This window comes from Pyrus communis, chromosome 6 (genome assembly GCF_041283825.1).
Source record: "Pyrus communis isolate YQ-2024b chromosome 6, ASM4128382v1, whole genome shotgun sequence".
NCBI lineage: Eukaryota > Viridiplantae > Streptophyta > Magnoliopsida > Rosales > Rosaceae > Pyrus > Pyrus communis.
In genome coordinates this window covers 1,702,051-1,718,642 of record NC_142570.1, presented here as the reverse complement: position 1 = coordinate 1,718,642, position 16,592 = coordinate 1,702,051, and the positions used below count along the sequence as shown (strand labels likewise).

The window sequence follows — 16,592 nt, the reverse complement described above, 5'->3', positions numbered from 1 at the left end:
AATCAGTTGACGTGCTGCAAGTGTGGCCGTTTGGCATCGCATACGAGACAACATGCTCTGTCCATGAAAAAAGTGGGAGTTCGACCATAGAACTAATTGGCTATATGAGGATTAGATCAATTACTTAGAAGCGCATGCAACGTCCCTTGCGAAAGTAATACTCAACAGTTGCGGCTTAAAAGTACCAAACCAAGCAAACTTGCAAGCGCACAGCATCGAGCAAGAAATACTATTTTGTATAATACTGTAGAAATGGGACAACAGAAAAACACCCCCAACTTCTCTTCGTTTTTGTATTTAGCTTGAACAAGTAAATTTTACAACTCAGAATATACGCAGGTAGGCACAACGTATAGCAACCGCAAAAGTACTGTTTCTCTTTTTCTTTTCTTATTATTATTTTTTTTTGAAAAACAAAACCTATGAAATTTAATATTCGGCGTAAATACACAAATGCACAAAGAACTTAGATGTTTATGGTGGCTTCCCAAAGCCTAAGAAGTCCATTACGACTGCCACTGCATATCCTTTTCCGCTCGAGGTCCGTAGCAATACATCTTACCTGGATAGCACAAGAAAGGGATTAAAACTGGGGATGCAATAGCCATCGACAATAAATCATCGATATCGAGACCTCTACCCAATCATTTACGATGATATGCACTACATGCACAAGTAAAGGTAAAACCGAAAAGAAAGGGATGTTTGCTTGCAGGAATAAAATGGCCCAGTGCAGGTAAAGTCAGAAATTCATACCACAGCAACTGTTCTTTGTGGTGTTCGATATAGTTGCCACCCGGCCATTTTTGATCCCGTGCCAGAGAAGCTACCAAGTCTCTCTTGAGGACGATGAAAAAGAGACATGGAATTATCAGCTGCTCCAATTCCTAACCAGTGTTCCGTAGCATTGATGGACAATACAGCAGCAGTGTGGACAGTAACATTTTTTACGCATTTTATACCTCCTGCATACAAGCAACAGCAGCATTGAAAAAGGCTTTACTTTTAATTGGGATATATGCATCTCCATCTGACAGTAATTCGAAGGGAAACTTAATCGCTTCTACAACTCTTGACATAATTATGTGATTAAATTTACGATCTTGTAGAATCCAACCTACACCATTTTGTATTCCCTTGAACTTTTTCAATACTATAGCCGAACATGAAAGAATGAATGAAAATTCTCTGAGTCCAGAGATTAAATGCTCTTACCCTCAACATTTTCCCAAAAGCGGAGTAGCCCATCAGTTGAACCTGGAACAGAAATCACATGGTATAATTCCAGTAGCTCCTATTGGCACGAGTAAAAGCATTGCAACCAAAAATCTTTGGAGCAATCTAGGGAAATAACAATGCAAACAGAACAGGATGTAAAATGCCAACCTGTAACTATTCCTCTGTCAAGTGTGGAATACTCAACGCTTAATATGGGGCCAGCATGGCATGCTAGAACCGCATCACATGTTCCTCGGGAAACAGACCACATTCTTGCGGTCCAGTCATCACTACCAGTAACAACTGTGTCCCCCACCATTCTAATCGACCTGCAAGGTTGACGTATAAAATACATTGCTACTCAAGAATCAACAATATTAACACATAATCTGGAAAAGTTATGCTACTTTAGCTTACCGAATCCATTTGGTGTGCCCTACAAGCTTGTGCATTGTCTTGCCCGCATGAATATCCCAGATGTTTGCAACGCTGATAATGCAAAAACTCAAGGGATTAATCTCTAGGAATTCATTGGATAAACTTTTAATTCATAATTTTATGAGCATGCTTAACATCAGTGTCGATATTCATACGCATCTCTACCACCAGCTGCTAAGATTCCTGTAGAGTCATCATATTCCATACATAAAACAGCACTAGAGCAACGACCAACAGTTGCCACGCAAGTGTCAGTTCTGACATCCCACATCTTTACAGTTCCATCATGAGCAGCAGTAAGTACACGTTCACCAGACAGCATGCGTGCACAGCTAACCTACAAGGATGGACAGTAGGAGGTAAAGTTCAATACGTAGTCTACAACAAGGACGAGATATTAATTTCGAAAATACCAGTCACTTTTCATGACCATCGCATCATAATGTAACAGAGTGCTTGATTTTTCATGCTCGGGAAGCTCACCGGTGCATCATGGCCTTTCAACTCTTCTAGAAGCTGAGTAGTTTGCTTATCCCATACTAAAACAGTTTGATCATCCGAACCTGATACTACCTTTCCTCGATCAGAACTTATTGCACGGACAGCTCTGTAACAAGGCCCAGATGGTCATGACAGGAAGGACATTTAGATAAGCTGAATTGGTCATTATTAAAACGAATGGTTTTGACAAATGCACACTGCATGTGTGGGCATGCCAAAAAAGCCAACCAAACTGTAAAAAAATTAGTAACACTAAAGTTGATTTTTAAAAGTTTAATAACAGAATATCAAACCAGAAACTGTAACAAAAAACAAAACAAAATGATGTAATGATGATGCTAAGAAAAATAGAACAGTAGAAAACAACAAAACCTTGTGTGTCCCTTCAAGGTTGCCCGAAGTTCATTACCACGAAAACTAGGATCCCAGATATTGCTGAAACGAATTAATATTACCCCCTTTACAGGACAGATTCCTGTGCAATGGAATTGTATGGTAAATATGTGGAGCTTACAGTGCAGTCTGTGCTTCCACTGATGAAGAAACCAGCATCTTCACGGTCACCCACAAGATCCCAAACCCCTCTCTTAGTTACACAATGTAAAGCAGTAACGGAGCCACTATGACCTCTAAGTTAGCGAACATTGGTCTGAGTTTTCTTCTGGCCAGTGGCAGACAAATCTCGCTGACGAGGAGCCCCATTTTCATTTGCAGCTTAATGACAAGAAACTATGGTGACATGCATGCAGATAATAAAATATCACATGCAAACACATAATCTTAGCAACAAACATACCTGAAGAGCCACCATCAGAAGTCCACTTACGAACACGACTGAAAGAGGTGGATCTGGATGCAGTATCCCTGCTGAACATGCTCTGAACCTAGCTCCTTCCAACACCAGAAGCTTCAGCAGGCTGCTTATTCTCAACTGTAGCATCTTTTGAACGTGGAGATGCTAATCCATGAGAAAATATGGATTGACCCTTGAAATTAGTGATTCCCCAATAACCAATGAGTAGGTGCTCAATATGCGACAAGAACCCTCTCAACTTTATCTGAAAAATACAAAACCAAGGAACACCATCAGCAATGGATCAAAAAACCAAAGAAAACTTCAGGATTTGAGAGCTAAACCAATAGCCTGCATCAGCGAAGACAGAACCAACAGAGAGCACCTAATATCATCTAGACAACAGTGAGCACCTAATCTTGAGGAAATTATAATCTCATACAGAAAAATAAAAAAGGATACCAGTGCGACATTAAATAGAACTGGATAAACTGAAGTAAAGAAAAAAAAAATTACTTACATATTGTGTGTATCCAATGTTGTTCTTCTCTGCTATCATTTCAATCATGTACCAAGCATCAGTATCAGGAATTCCCAACCCAGCCTTCATGTGACATAAAAAAAAACTCGTAAACTAATGAAAAGGTTTGCAAGTGCTATAAAAAGTATAAATATAAAAGAAGAAACAGCACCATGTGTGATTCCACATAAATTAAGTGCGCAGCCACCAAAGAGGCATAGTTGGCCGACCTGATGCAACAACGAAAAACAAACATTACGTTGCAAAAGATTACATATGACATGGTGCAATATAAGTTTCTTATTTCTTGTGCACTAAGTAGAAGACCAACAACTATATGATACTTTGAAGTTCGTTTACTAGCTTCATTTAAGCTTACTATTTAAGTCCGAGGTACAAGGCTTGTACAAATAAAGTCATTAGCGAGTAAATCCACAATGCACGATTAAGTAGATTTATCTACCAAGTAAAAAAAAAAAAAAAAAAATGGAAGAAATCCATACTTGTTTGAAGAGCTTTCCATTAGATAGTCAAAGTACCCTTCCCAAAAGCTACAAAATCATTAAAAAAAATAAAAAATAAAAAAATAATGTTACAATTGTGATTTTTGTTGGATAAAGAGCTTAATATAGATAGACAAAGAATTAATACAGACAGAGAACCAACAATTCACTTGTAAAACAACTAGGTAGGACAAATGTAGTAATTAGTGAGTTTTAACATAAAGAAATAGAAACTTGAGTGCTATAAAGAACTAAACAAGACAAGAAAGCCACTATGTAGTGGAAAAAGAATAGGAACTACAACACAAATCTCAAGAATCTTATAAATTTACTTAAGGCGGCCAATAAACAAGAGCAAGTAAAGCTTGTCAAGTACTGCAAGTATGTTACTATCAATAATGGCTTTCTTGTCATCTGGTTTATTTATTACTTTTGAATATTCACATTGTCATGATGTAAACAGTTTGACAGCTCTGAGCCTCAAGGAGGACTGGTAAATTAAGGCTTTATAACACTTCTGATTGACACATAGCGTAGACCCCCTACTTCCACAACTGAACATAGACCTAAGTTAAAAATTGGACACAGAATATGGGAAAGCATACAAGTGTGACAGATCAATGAGAACCAACAACTTTTTGCTAGGGAAAAATGAACATCAGAATAATATATGCTCAAAATTGAGGGGCAAATGACTTGTACCACCTACCGTAATTCCTCCCAGATGGACAAAGATATAAGATGATGCTCAATGTAGTCTGAAACATTATGCGCATCCTTCTTATACATGTCAGCGGATACTTCAAGGGCATCCCTGATGGTCGACATATCATTTCGGGAAGTTGCACGACTGATAGCTGTCTTGAGCTGAATTCAAATACAAGTTAATGTTGAAGATGATAAATTGCAAAAAAACAAATTATCAAAAAAAAATACATCGTATAAAGAGCATTAGCATTAGCCTAATGACAACAGTGGGATACAACACAGCATGCAAAACTGACTAAATAGTCAACAATCTGTCTTCAGGTAAGCTTCTACAGAAATATGAATATAAATGAGTGCTCATGTGTATGTGCGTTTTGGAAGGAAAGTAGGATATACTTATACCCTGAAACCGTGATCTAGTTTATAACTGAGAAAATGTTTTGTTTTTTGCTGGATTACAAAAACCGTAGCAATAAAGGTTTGGAAAAACAAAAGTTCAACAAAGGAGATTTTTATGTTACAAGATCTTCACGATTCACTATTACTTTAGTCTAAAGAAGCTGGCAAAATTGCACTGTAGAAATGAACAGTGTTTTGTAAGACATTTCAGTTTATTTACAAGACTACCACTGGCCCTCTCTGCCGTTAGTCTTGATGCATACGTGTTGATGATCGTGGGAAGGAAGAACGATGGTAAAGGCGGTCTTTTTCGTTTCCTTCTCAAACCCTCCTTGCCTCTTCCGTCTCACAGACCCGGCGAGAACGACACAGACGGTCTCGCGTCCATCCTATCCTCCTCTCACCGCCGTCTGCCTTCCCTCGCCTATGTCGTCTTACTCCATCGTTTGCGTCATGGAGGCCCATGCGTGGTTTTTTGGGTGGGGATTTCAGATTTCAAGGGGGAGAGAGGCTGTGCTTCGTTTCGATCTGGTCTTGGTGAGTATCGTGATCCCAACTCTTTGTTATTATTAGTTCAATTTCTCTGTTCGAGTCACTGCAGAGTTTTCTGTCACTCAAAAGCTGGAGTCGCTTCGGCTCTTCATTGTTCAGCAGCTGCACCTGAAACGATTTGATTTGATTACGAGTCTTAATCTGTTTGAATAATTATATATATTGTTTGGCTGTCTGCTATACAAATTACCACAAAACAAGAAAGATTTAGTCACAAGTAAATAAAACTATAATTCTCTCTTAATTAATGCTGCAAAATCTGTGTTGGGTCAATAATTGCAAGCTATTTTTTCCGAGAAACAATCAGATTATTGGATCTAAGTTGCTAATTGTTTTAATTTTGAGGCTTCAATAAAATCAGCACCCACAACTGGAGGAGTCAAGAAGCCTGACCGCTACCGACCTGGAATCGTCGCTCTTCGGTAAGTTTTCAACACAATATAGTTCAAATCCTCTGAATCATGTTCTTGAATTTTACAATTATGTATCGTGTTCTTTGCATTTCGTTATCCGAACTCTATTCGTTGAATTTGGTTACCTAAATCGTGCCTAATATTTGATGTGGCCAGTGGCTTTGTTGTATGGTTGGCTGATGTGATTTGGGAGTGTTTTTAGTTAATGGGAGACAGGGGACAAAGGCGTGGGGCAGCGAAGTCACGTGGGATTAGGAATTTAGGATAGTAGAGTATTTGCTAATTTATAGGATTAGAAGTCGTCCTTTAGTTTTGTCTTGGTGTGATGAAAAAGAAAAAGGGTGAGTAATTTTAACTCCTGTTTAAGGTAATAACATGTGAATTGTTCTCAAGTATATTGGAACTAAATTTTTCATGATGCTCTTTCCTTTTCTTCTCAGTGAAAAAACATACTAAAGCAACAACATTATGGTGGTGGGAATAAGCGTTCTCAGGTATGTATGGATGTGTGATATGAATTAGCTGACTGGTGTTGAAACATCAGTCAATAAAAAACAGATAGGATCTCAAATATTATACATTAATCCATACATAATGTTTTTGTTATCTGCCCTGCATCAAGATGAGAAAGGCCTTCTTTATTTCGGGCTCAATTATTAATTGAAAACTCATTCATATTTTTTCATAGAAATTCCGTCATTATGCACTGCTGTTTAATTGCTCTTTTTGGGTTTTCTAGCCAAAAAGTAGGTCAGTGTATAATTATTTAGCTCCCCTGATTTTCTTTTTTAATTTATTTTTTGTTTGTTTTGTTGAGTGATGCAGTTTGATCGAATCAGGTTGAATTGAATAATCCTTGAAGTGACAAGAAGGAGCTGACTGAGCAAGTAATAATTCTTAATTACTTACATGTTTTCATTTTAATTTATGATTTGATTGGCCCTCATAGAAATTTCGAGCTCCATAATTGTTGGACCATTGATGTGTTATGAGTATTGATTAGTGTAGTTGTGTAAATATAGTGTATGGGTGTTAAGTAATTCAGATGTTATAGATGATCTCAGAAGGGAAGGGGTATCCCCTTCTTCTTTTTTCTCTTGAACTCTCTCTATCACAAAACTAAAACATGGCCGCCAGTTTTCTTATCCTTTAATCGCCGATCTCCTCAGGTTTGCCTCAAGCCGGTGAAGGAATCAGGGTAACAGAGCCCAGACTATAAGAGGTATTTCACATCCCTTAATTTTATTTTATTTTATTAATTTTAACCAGATCTGAGAATTTCTAAGTCATGGATCTATGAATAGTGTGTGTTGAGTCTCTGAGCATCTCTATTTTTTTTTTTTTTTCATCAAATGGTCTCTGTAGTGTCTCTGTGTGTTTGTGCATCTATGTATGAATATGATCTCTGCAAGCTCATTATTGTCCTGGGAAACCACCTAAATTATTGATACCTTGCTTTCTACGTACAATGTTATCAAGTTCTATTTTCTAGATTTCTGATTTTGGGGGGGAGGGAGTGCTAATATAGTAATTTTCAGGTATTTTGTGTCTTTTGGGTAACTTTGTGATATGCAGTTGATTTTAGGAATTGATTTATGGTGGAATGCACTGACATAAGTTATTGTTTTTGTTAATGCAGATGACGGAAATTGACTCGAGTTCAAACTGAAACAATATGATTATTTTGGTTATGGTGAGAACTCAGAACCCTTTCTTAATCTTTCCTGTTTTTGGAATTGAGAAATTGGGTTAATTTTATGATGATTCACCGAGAGTTTATTAATCGCTTTAATGCATATGAGATAGGGTTTCTGCTTTGTAGGATCTATTTATGGTCTTTAGAAATTGCTTGATTTGGTATTGTCAAATGGTATATGAATTTCCATGTTCACTTTGTCAGTATGTTGTTGTAGTAGTTTAATTGGATGCGATATAAATTGAGGTATTGACATGAAATTGGACACAGGTAGTTTTCCTTGATTTCACGGGATAAAGTTGTAGTTTGATTTAGGCTATAAATGATAACCAAATTAAGTTGAATGAGTTGTCACAATCAGAGACGGCTGATGGCATTTTGAACTGCTTAGATACAACTGAAGTGGAGAAGGATAGCTCAGTGGCTTCCTAAGGTGCAATGCTACTTCAGAATGCTTTAGTTCAGAAGCCAGCAGAATCAAATGACAATCTTGGGCCGAGAAAGAAATCATTATCTGATATTGGGAACCTACTGGTATGCTTCATTATCCTTTTTGAACCCTGCTTTATTTTTCTTAAAGAACTAAAATGTTTTATAGTGAGTACTTTGTTCTCTGCTCTATTAATTTTCTTACCCTTATATGGGACTGTTTGCGCTTCAGAAGTATTTTTTTAAGGTACTTATGACTCCTAATTGCCATTTTGCATTCAAAATATACTCTTATTGCTTGCTGGTGTTTACCCCTTGGAGCATTTGATTTTGTTTCTCCTTACTCTCTGACTAAAAAATTTTAAACCCTATATAGGTGAATGCAGACGCTGCAAAACCTGCCTTAAAGAACCGTAGATGCTGAAGACAAAAAAGAAGCAAAGGATACATTGCAAGCATAAGGTTGAGATATGGAAGAGAACATTATTCTTCATTTGCCTACGCTTTTTACTACAAATTTAATTTAAATGCTTGAAACTTACGGTGTCATATCATAATTCAATACAAATATATTTGGATTATTGGATAAGCATCGGCCAATTGGAAGGTTATTGATTTTTCTTATAAAGAAGTCAAAGTCATCTTCTCATTTTTGACGTTGAAGATTTGGTTGCATTTTAATATTTATAGGCCAAGATGAAAGAAAAAGATTAGGCTAATTGTTTATGAGCCCCCAAAATCTATAGTGACCTATTGGAAATTATATGATAATTTAGATGTCCTAAAGGTTAACGTGCCAAGTCGTTATGCTGGCACTATTCTGTTTTAGTATTTGTTGGATTAGAATGTACTCATTGTTTTAAGTGAGTATTATTTTTGAACTCTTATGGAGCTTCTTTGGCATGGTAAGTTAAGTTGCATATCCTTTTTTTCGTTAACGGAATTCATTATCTTGCTATATTGGCAATTAGCAGTGTGTGCCAATTGGTAAACTATACGAATACATGTGTGGAAGTTTGAATTGTACAGATGAAAGTGAATTTTAACAACTCTAACGATTGAATTTGTAACACGGTTTAGCAATTTTTTTCAAAAGCTAACTATTTCTGCTAAATACTCAAGTATTATGTCTTCTACTTTTCTACTTTCCTTTTTCTGTGTTTTCCCCATGTAGTAGGCTGATTACATGAAACAATGAGTATAATACTGATGATGCTATATGATCTACAAATGAATGGTTTCTTATAGCATGCATATCCATATATAGCAAGCAAAGTTTCACTTAATTGGTTATTATATTTGATTTGAGTTAAACTTGAATTTCTGGATTTTGACTTTTAGTTTGCTTCTCTGTTGCAGAGTTGGCTTCATTTCATTCCAGTGACTCTTTAAATAGGTCCAAGAACTCACTAAATAGGTAATTGTCTTATATCTTCTTCCCTCTTTGTGTTTATATTTATTTTTCCTGTGTTGTGTTCGAATATGACAAACAAGAACTACAAGGGCAGCTAAGAATATCCAGCAATCCATTACCGGTTGAACAATTAATTGGCCATATATCTTAGTACAGTTAGGTCAGGTTTTTGGGGATGGTTGTCTCTCTATATATTTGTTTCATTTTCTCTCATTTTGGGTATTCTTCTCTGTTCTGTGTATTTATTCTTTGTTTTAAGGTCAGTTGCTTATTTTTATTTTATGTTTTTTTTTTGTGGGTTTTCAATTCGTTAATTTGTGACTTTGTTTAGATTTTAATTTCTTCTTTCGTTTATGATTAAATCGACGTTGGGTTTTGGTTGTTGAAAATATGATTTTTTTTGCTTAAGCTTCTTGGCATTTTTCTGGGATTTTTAGGCTTTCAGTTGCAAGGGTAACAGAACCCTAAAATCCCAGAAATCGGTATTGGTATTTGTATTAATGAATTTCCATTTCTCTCCCAAAACAATTTGTTAATTGAAAATTGTTTTCTTTCTGCAGAAGGTGGTAGTGAAATTGGATTTACATAACGACAGAGAAAATAAAAAGGCCTTGAAAGCAGTCTCCAGCCTTACAGGTATCAATTTTTTCTTTTAAGCATGTTGGTTTAATTTGGCTCCGTGAAAAACTTAGAATATAATAAAAATGTAAAAACAATTCTGAATTATTTTTCATTCATCAGGACCCACTAAGTTCTTTGTATTGGTTGATAAGTTAATGAAAATTTGTCAAGTTTTATGTTTTTATGTATGCTTATTGTGTATAAAATGATCCGTGTCTGTAAAAATTGAACCTTTGGCTTATTTCTGTTCAAAAATTAAATTTTTCGATCTGCTTTTTCATATTGTGGGATGATTATTTTGTAAAAACTTGACCTTTGGCTCATACATGTGTAAACCTGAGGATTTGGAGTTGTTTTCTTTGTTGGTTATGAATTTTAGGTGACTAAATTGGTGGTTTCGTATATTAAGTTAAGTTACAAAGTAGATTTTTCCTTCGTTTTGGAAAAGTGTGTAGCGAAGTTCCTGTTCATTACAATATTATGATTTTGATAAGAGCTTTGTCTACATGTTTTTTGTTGAGTAATGGTTTACTTGGTTAGAAGAAACTCTTTGAGGTTATGTTAAAATCTATTTTGTGGATGAATCTAATTAGTTAAATTTGTCGGGTTTAAGTTATGTAAGAAATTTAATTGCAAAGTTGAGTCTTTTTTTTTCTGAGTTATGTTAATAATTCTACCTAAATTTTTTGTAAATTCATGGTTGGGTTTAAGTTATATTATTAAACATGGATCATTAAAGTCTCAGTACAACTGGATGTTTGTTTACTTGCACAAATTTTTTGTGCATAGAAGTTTGTTTCTGCTTCTCAGGTTCTTTGTCCCCGTGTTTATTATTTGTGTTTTTCTCTATTCATTTGGGCTGTCTCAGTGATTGAACATCTTAGTCAAGGTTCTTTCCCCATCATTTCAAGCTAGATTAGCTGATGAGTGATGCTCTTTGTACTAGTGCAGTATCATTGGTGCTCACTTTGTATTTTTCCAGTCACTATATATCTGCTCAACTCTTGGGGGTCAATTATTTGCCAGTAGGAATGTTTAATTGCTTGATCAATGATTTTGATTCAATTTGAAGAAGAAATAGTACTTTTGTTCACTAGGGATTGAGACTCACATATGAGTAAGATGTCCCAATTGTTCATTGATTCTTAGGTGCTATGTCTTTTTAGTTGCTTTTTGTAGAAACTATTCATGCTTATTGCGCCTAATACATTCAAGTCCCGCGGCAACGCGCGGGCATATTTTCTCGTTATAACTAAATTAGACCCATCTTCTGAAAATAATGAGAGTTATTTGTATACCAATTCCTTAACAGCAAGAAACTGTTCTTCAGTCAACTGACAGTGCCATCCCTGATTTATGTGCTCCCTTATACATTCAAAAACCCACTGCCACCAATTCCCTCAGCATCAGATTCAATTAAAGCTGCAAAGCCAACATAATAATGCTTGTTAATTAACGGGTCCATTGAACCACAAAGCAGATTGGAATTCCAAGAAATAGACATCAGAACTCTGCCTGGTCATAATACATGTTAGGGTTGAACACTCAGAGAATCATACCAAGGATTGTGCCATATTCAAATGAAGAAAGAGGATCATCAGTAGGTCCCAATTTCAGAAGACGCAGCCACAGACCCTGGTCGTCAAACACAATAAAATCATTTAACATTTAAAGTGAAAAATGTCAAAAACTATGTATTTTTAGAACTTAATAAATATTAATCAAGTATAAAGGTTTTGTCCACCACTAATTGAATAACAAAAAAATTAAACAGGTACCTGCAGCTTAACTTTTATGTCCAAAACGATGCACTCCCTTTCCGCCTGAATGACCAGTAATTAATATAGTTAAGAAAGCTCTAAAGTAGAGTTACCACGACTACACATCATGTTGGAGTATAGAACTTACAGCCCTCTCCAGCGGAGTTAGGGTTTCTGATTTAGAGTCTTTACCACTAGAAACAGATTGTGAGCTGAGGGAGAAACATGAAAAGGGCACAAGATTAGAAGCCCCATTAAGATGTGTATAAGTTTTCAGTACTGACAAAGTAATACCCAACTTCAAATGACCAAGAATTGTTTGGTTTTATGGCCAGCCAAGATAAAAATTAACTAGTCTCTAAAATCCCACTACTCCACCGGTACTAAAGTTGCAAATCTCAAGAACAGTCATTGTTTCGTGTGGAATAACATGCCATGTATATACCTAGAGGATAATCCACTTGCTACAGCCAGGATCTGCTTCCTCTTGTCTTCTTGCTCTTCTGTCCTAATGTTTGAGGGAAACCGATCATATGTGTATTTGGCACCTGCTCCTGAAATCCAGAGAACATGAGGACAAAAGCAAAACCATATCAAACTTTTGTGTTTTTTTTTTTTTTTTTTTAACAAACAATATTATCTACATTAAGGGGGAGGGGAGTAGGATTAGCCTCACAATGGGCTAGCAATAATGTGGTTGAAATTTAACTTTGGCGAGAATCAAACATAAGACCTCTCATTTACAAGTGAAGAGGAATACCACTAGACCCTAGTACTAAGTGGCCAACCATATCAAACTTAAAATCTTTAATATCTTCTCTGTTTAATAATTTCAGTCTTAGATAACAGAACATCAAATTCACCTGAATTTCCCACATCCGTATCTGCAATTGTTATAATCTCAGGCTCTACTGAATTTGAAGGAAGAATTGAAACAGGATTTTGGCCCCTTCTAAGTGCATCTTGTAACTTGTCAAGTAGATTATTAGTGTTTTCTTCAGAACCCAAACCTCTCTCTATATAATCCATGAAACCATGTGAATCCAGAAACTGTGTAAACTGTAAATACCAACACAGAAATAAGTATAACACTAGGAACCCAGGACAAGAATTTAAGACTAAAATGATACTGAAAGAAAAAATTTAGTTAACATAAACACATTCAATAAACTAACAGTGCACACAAACAATTGCCTGCTCTGCTAGAAATTTTGCAAACATGTAGAGTAGCACTAAGAATAATAATCACAACAATTACAATAATGGTCATAACTATTGTAATCACTGAGTACAGTACCAATATAACTAATGTCGGTATCTCGAAGACAAAGATGGGTTCAATGAAAATAAATACCATGGATTCTGGTGGTTGGCCAGTTGACCGAGAGCGCATTGTCAAGAATGCTTGAGTGTTGAAGACATGAGTAGCAGAAATTTCCTTGGAAAAAAAAAAACAAGTATACCAAATAAAATTTAAATGAATCCACAAATACAAATTATTAAAACCAATTCACAATCAAATTAAATAAAAGTTTCATACTATGAAGTTGCGGTAGCCACTTAAAAGCGATGCAAAGAATTTTAAGAACACTAATCTGCACAAGAAATCAAACACAAGGAATCTGCGTGAAAACTTAATAATCTCTGATCAGGCAGGCTTTAGAAGAACAAGTAGCCATAGCTCAGATGGAAGACATTGAGCATAACCACCGACTGGTTAACAGTTCTAATGCTTCAAGACCTCTCCAAAGTTGAAGTTGAATTAAGAAAAAGCAAAAAGAATCAAGTGAACAACAACAGCAAGATGTTTGTTTGTAATCTGCAATGTTGGTCACAAAATTTAAAATCAATCAAGGCAGAATTGTGCACTTAGTCTTTTACTACAAAAGTGGAACCTCTAGAATAAGACATCAACATCTCATGTTTTACATGAATGAGAAAATGTTATTATCATTAGTACTTCATAATCATTTCCTTTGGCACCCAAGTATCACCTAAGGTGAAGGTCGTGATCCTCTCCCCAAGGTTTGTTGCCAGCCTTAGAATATTGCTCAGATGAACTATATAAACCTTCCTTGATCTGATCTATCCCCACAACATTTGGATACAATAGTTTTGATATCTCCCGACGCAAATTGCCCGATTCTGGCTCTGGGATTGGAGGTATATCTTCCGTCGTTGTGATGCGATTACACTCAAGGTCAACAACAACTACCTAGAACCACATGAGGAAGGCAAGAAACAAATATTACATCAGTTTAACCTTCTTACGTACAACAAAATTTCATCATGATTTGTAATCTTTTGGAAGACGTGATAGAAGAAGTCACGGAAAAAGAAAACAAAACTAACTCAAAAGAAAAAGGTAAAAAAAGAGAGCTGTAAGACAAATGTATGAAACCTAAATCAAATGGAATATTTTCCCAATATATTGCATTTGGCTATGCTGATTAGAAACCCAAGAACCATAGAATGTGTATAAGACCAGGATACATATTGTTCAACCAGCACATGTAGATTATAATACTATAAATTGACAAAAGTAGAATTTATGCAGGATGACTTACACCATCCATGGCCAAAGTAGATGTATCAACGCCTGAATGGAGACCCATCATATATGGTGTAGGCGCATCAATATAGTCTACTCCACTGAAAAAGAGTAACGGAATGTAGACTTGCTTCAGCACAATAAACATGCACAAAAGAGACAAGAGTCAAATACAAGGAGCATAAATGATACTACTACAGCATTAGTTATTCCATTGAACAAAAAATAAGTTTGGTGGAAACGTTGAAGCATAAGAAATTTTTCCACCACCATAATGACAAACTAAATGAAGCATATATAAAGGGAAGAGGAACATCTTTTTCTAGACCCATAAAAAGCATTGCCGAAAGATCAAAGTTTACCTGCCACCGAAATGGATAAAGTAAATGGCAAATGGCTTCTGATACAAGGTCTAAAGTGAATATCTGCCAAAAGAAGGACAAGTTATCCAAAAGATGCACAGCTGCAAAGCATTAAATTGTCTTAAGTGTAAGACCCAATTAGTTGGTCATATATGAGAAATTCACACATTGGCAACCATGTGGAGCCAAATTATGACCTCTCTAAATAATTATTAAAAAAATAAATAATTTAATCATAACATTTGTAAATTTTACTATCGTTTCCAAACTTCTTTACATTGTCTGGCAAAAATTTTAACAAGCTTGTGGTGTGGAAAAAAATTCTTCGAAAATAGTGTTTTGTATAATTTTCTTAGAATTTTGCCAAAATTAAAGCCTGTGTGTAACACTTTAGATGAAAATTGGGTAAATATCTTATATTGCACCTGCGTAAAATTGATATATGTGAGTGCAAATATGGACCTTGCTGCAATACTTACTTGTATTTAGTCAATGTAAATGATTATGTTTTTATGTATATATATTTTTTTTTCAATAAGAAACCCATTATTGCAATTTATTTCATATAAAAAGAGATAAATAAAACGTAGGTAACGTTATTTCTGGTGAGTAATCTTATGGAATTATTAAGGTACCAGGTTTTTTTTTAAATGTAACTTAGGCATATAATATAAAATAAAAATATAGATTGTCTTGTTCTTGTTAAATCATTTAACCAATTGGAGAAAGTACATGTTGTCCACCTCCTTATTTATTTAGTGATGATTGACATATTTTTTCCATACCTTAATTACTGCAGGGCTGGTCCTGAGATTTTAGGGGCCTTATGCGAAAGTTAATTGGAGGTCCTAAAAAGTACTTAAGAATTTTATGTTTTTTATTTTTTTGTTCAAAAAAATAATTTTAGTTTTCATTTGAGTTTCTTTAAATTATAATAGCACAAACAAATTTAACAAATCAACAAGTGGAAATGTGATGTATTGTTTTTCCTTAACTATTTAGAGGGTCAAGATTTGAATTTTCATGTTATTATGTGGAATTTTTATATTATTTTATGGAAGCTTATGCATTTAATAAAAATAAACTGAAAAAAAAATGGAGACGAGTTTCGAACCCCATCACCTAGGCCGATGTAAAGAAGCGGTAATACCACTTGCGCTTAGACTCAAGTTTATAATATTCTACACATACTGCTATATATACGTATATACATGCAAATTTAAAAAATCGGGGCCCTTCCGATTTGGGGACCCTATGTTGTGGCACTACTTGCACCCCTTTCAGGGCTGGCCCTGCCTTACTGGTCCTTGCAAATTGTATTTTTCAAAAAAAATTGTTGCACAGGGCTTTTAATCGGTTTTTTCTAAGTCAACAAACAACAATTCATATTAGGACTAATTAAGCTGGCCAATCCGTTTACACAGGTCTATGTGTAAAACTTCGTACAGTCACCACACAGACAACGTTCCGTAAGTTATCTAGAATAATAGCCACCGTCCTGTCTCATTCGCCAAAACACCAGAAATTAACCTGCATGCAGTTTGGCTACTTTTTTTGGTTTCGCCCCACACCCCCTGGAAAAGTTGAAAACACAGCATGGTAAGTACAACTAGAAGAAGACATGTTACTCACACGTATCCTCATGTTGTCCATATCCATCCATATTCAATTCTAGTGCATCCCCCCACAACCCCCCCAACAAAAAAAATGTGAA

The 16,592-nt window shown here is 35.5% G+C and overlaps 2 protein-coding genes and 1 pseudogene across 20 annotated transcripts; 1 reads left to right on the top strand and 2 right to left on the bottom strand.

Annotated features, from left to right (window-relative positions):
• Positions 1-267: 267 nt before the first annotated feature.
• LOC137710592 (DENN domain and WD repeat-containing protein SCD1-like) lies at positions 268-2,592 on the bottom strand. 2 transcript variants are annotated; one of them, XM_088695330.1, is made up of 8 exons: positions 2,530-2,592; positions 2,140-2,263; positions 1,812-1,993; positions 1,636-1,707; positions 1,387-1,547; positions 1,216-1,257; positions 757-965; positions 268-562 (listed from the first exon to the last, which is right to left on the bottom strand). In XM_088695330.1, the coding sequence occupies exons 3-8, from the start codon at positions 1,976-1,978 to the stop codon at positions 467-469; spliced, it is 747 nt and encodes a 248-aa protein (XP_088551456.1). In that variant the 5' UTR covers positions 1,979-1,993; positions 2,140-2,263; positions 2,530-2,592; the 3' UTR covers positions 268-466. The 2 variants fall into 2 exon arrangements, with proteins under 2 accessions (XP_088551456.1, XP_088551455.1); XM_088695329.1 differs by lacking the exon at positions 2,530-2,592 and having other exon boundaries at positions 2,070-2,515.
• LOC148696096 (DENN domain and WD repeat-containing protein SCD1-like) lies at positions 2,554-14,989 on the bottom strand (annotated as a pseudogene). Its single transcript, XR_015963783.1, has 17 exons — positions 14,879-14,989; positions 14,533-14,646; positions 13,960-14,180; positions 13,506-13,560; positions 13,320-13,403; positions 12,829-13,024; positions 12,411-12,519; positions 12,114-12,177; positions 11,984-12,028; positions 11,765-11,840; positions 11,504-11,627; positions 4,683-4,840; positions 3,974-4,021; positions 3,643-3,700; positions 3,471-3,554; positions 2,954-3,215; positions 2,554-2,871 (listed from the first exon to the last, which is right to left on the bottom strand). The product of XR_015963783.1 is annotated as a DENN domain and WD repeat-containing protein SCD1-like (transcript).
• LOC137747022 (uncharacterized) lies at positions 5,226-11,358 on the top strand. Of its 17 annotated transcripts, XR_015963314.1 has the most exons (11): positions 5,226-5,617; positions 5,978-6,054; positions 6,486-6,539; positions 6,871-6,932; positions 7,215-7,267; positions 7,685-7,738; positions 8,133-8,275; positions 8,547-8,632; positions 9,530-9,587; positions 10,145-10,220; positions 11,157-11,358. XR_015963314.1 is itself a non-coding variant. In XM_088695334.1 (10 exons), the coding sequence occupies exons 1-3, from the start codon at positions 5,350-5,352 to the stop codon at positions 6,499-6,501; spliced, it is 345 nt and encodes a 114-aa protein (XP_088551460.1). In that variant the 5' UTR covers positions 5,226-5,349; the 3' UTR covers positions 6,502-6,539; positions 6,871-6,932; positions 7,215-7,267; positions 7,685-7,738; positions 8,133-8,275; positions 8,547-8,632; positions 9,530-9,587; positions 10,145-10,485. The 17 variants fall into 17 exon arrangements, 8 of the variants coding, with proteins under 8 accessions (XP_088551460.1, XP_088551461.1, XP_088551464.1 ...); XR_015963318.1 differs by lacking the exon at positions 11,157-11,358 and having other exon boundaries at positions 10,148-10,485; XR_015963312.1 differs by lacking the exon at positions 11,157-11,358 and having other exon boundaries at positions 8,133-8,338; positions 10,145-10,485.
• Positions 14,990-16,592: the final 1,603 nt, after the last annotated feature.

Excerpts from the sequence above, each read along its gene's own strand:
- LOC137710592 (XM_088695330.1), bottom strand. The coding sequence starts at position 1,978 with ATGCTGTCTGGTGAACGTGTACTTACTGCTGCTCATGATGGAACTGTA. Across the intron at positions 1,548-1,635 it reads GGGCACACCAAATGGATTCG|GTCGATTAGAATGGTGGGGG; the intron begins GTAAGCTAAAGT and ends TCAACCTTGCAG. Across the intron at positions 966-1,215 it reads CTTTTGGGAAAATGTTGAGG|GAGGTATAAAATGCGTAAAA; the intron begins GTAAGAGCATTT and ends GCTTGTATGCAG.
- LOC137747022 (XM_088695333.1), top strand. The coding sequence starts at position 5,350 with ATGATCGTGGGAAGGAAGAACGATGGTAAAGGCGGTCTTTTTCGTTTC. Across the intron at positions 5,618-5,993 it reads TTCGTTTCGATCTGGTCTTG|CACCCACAACTGGAGGAGTC; the intron begins GTGAGTATCGTG and ends CAATAAAATCAG.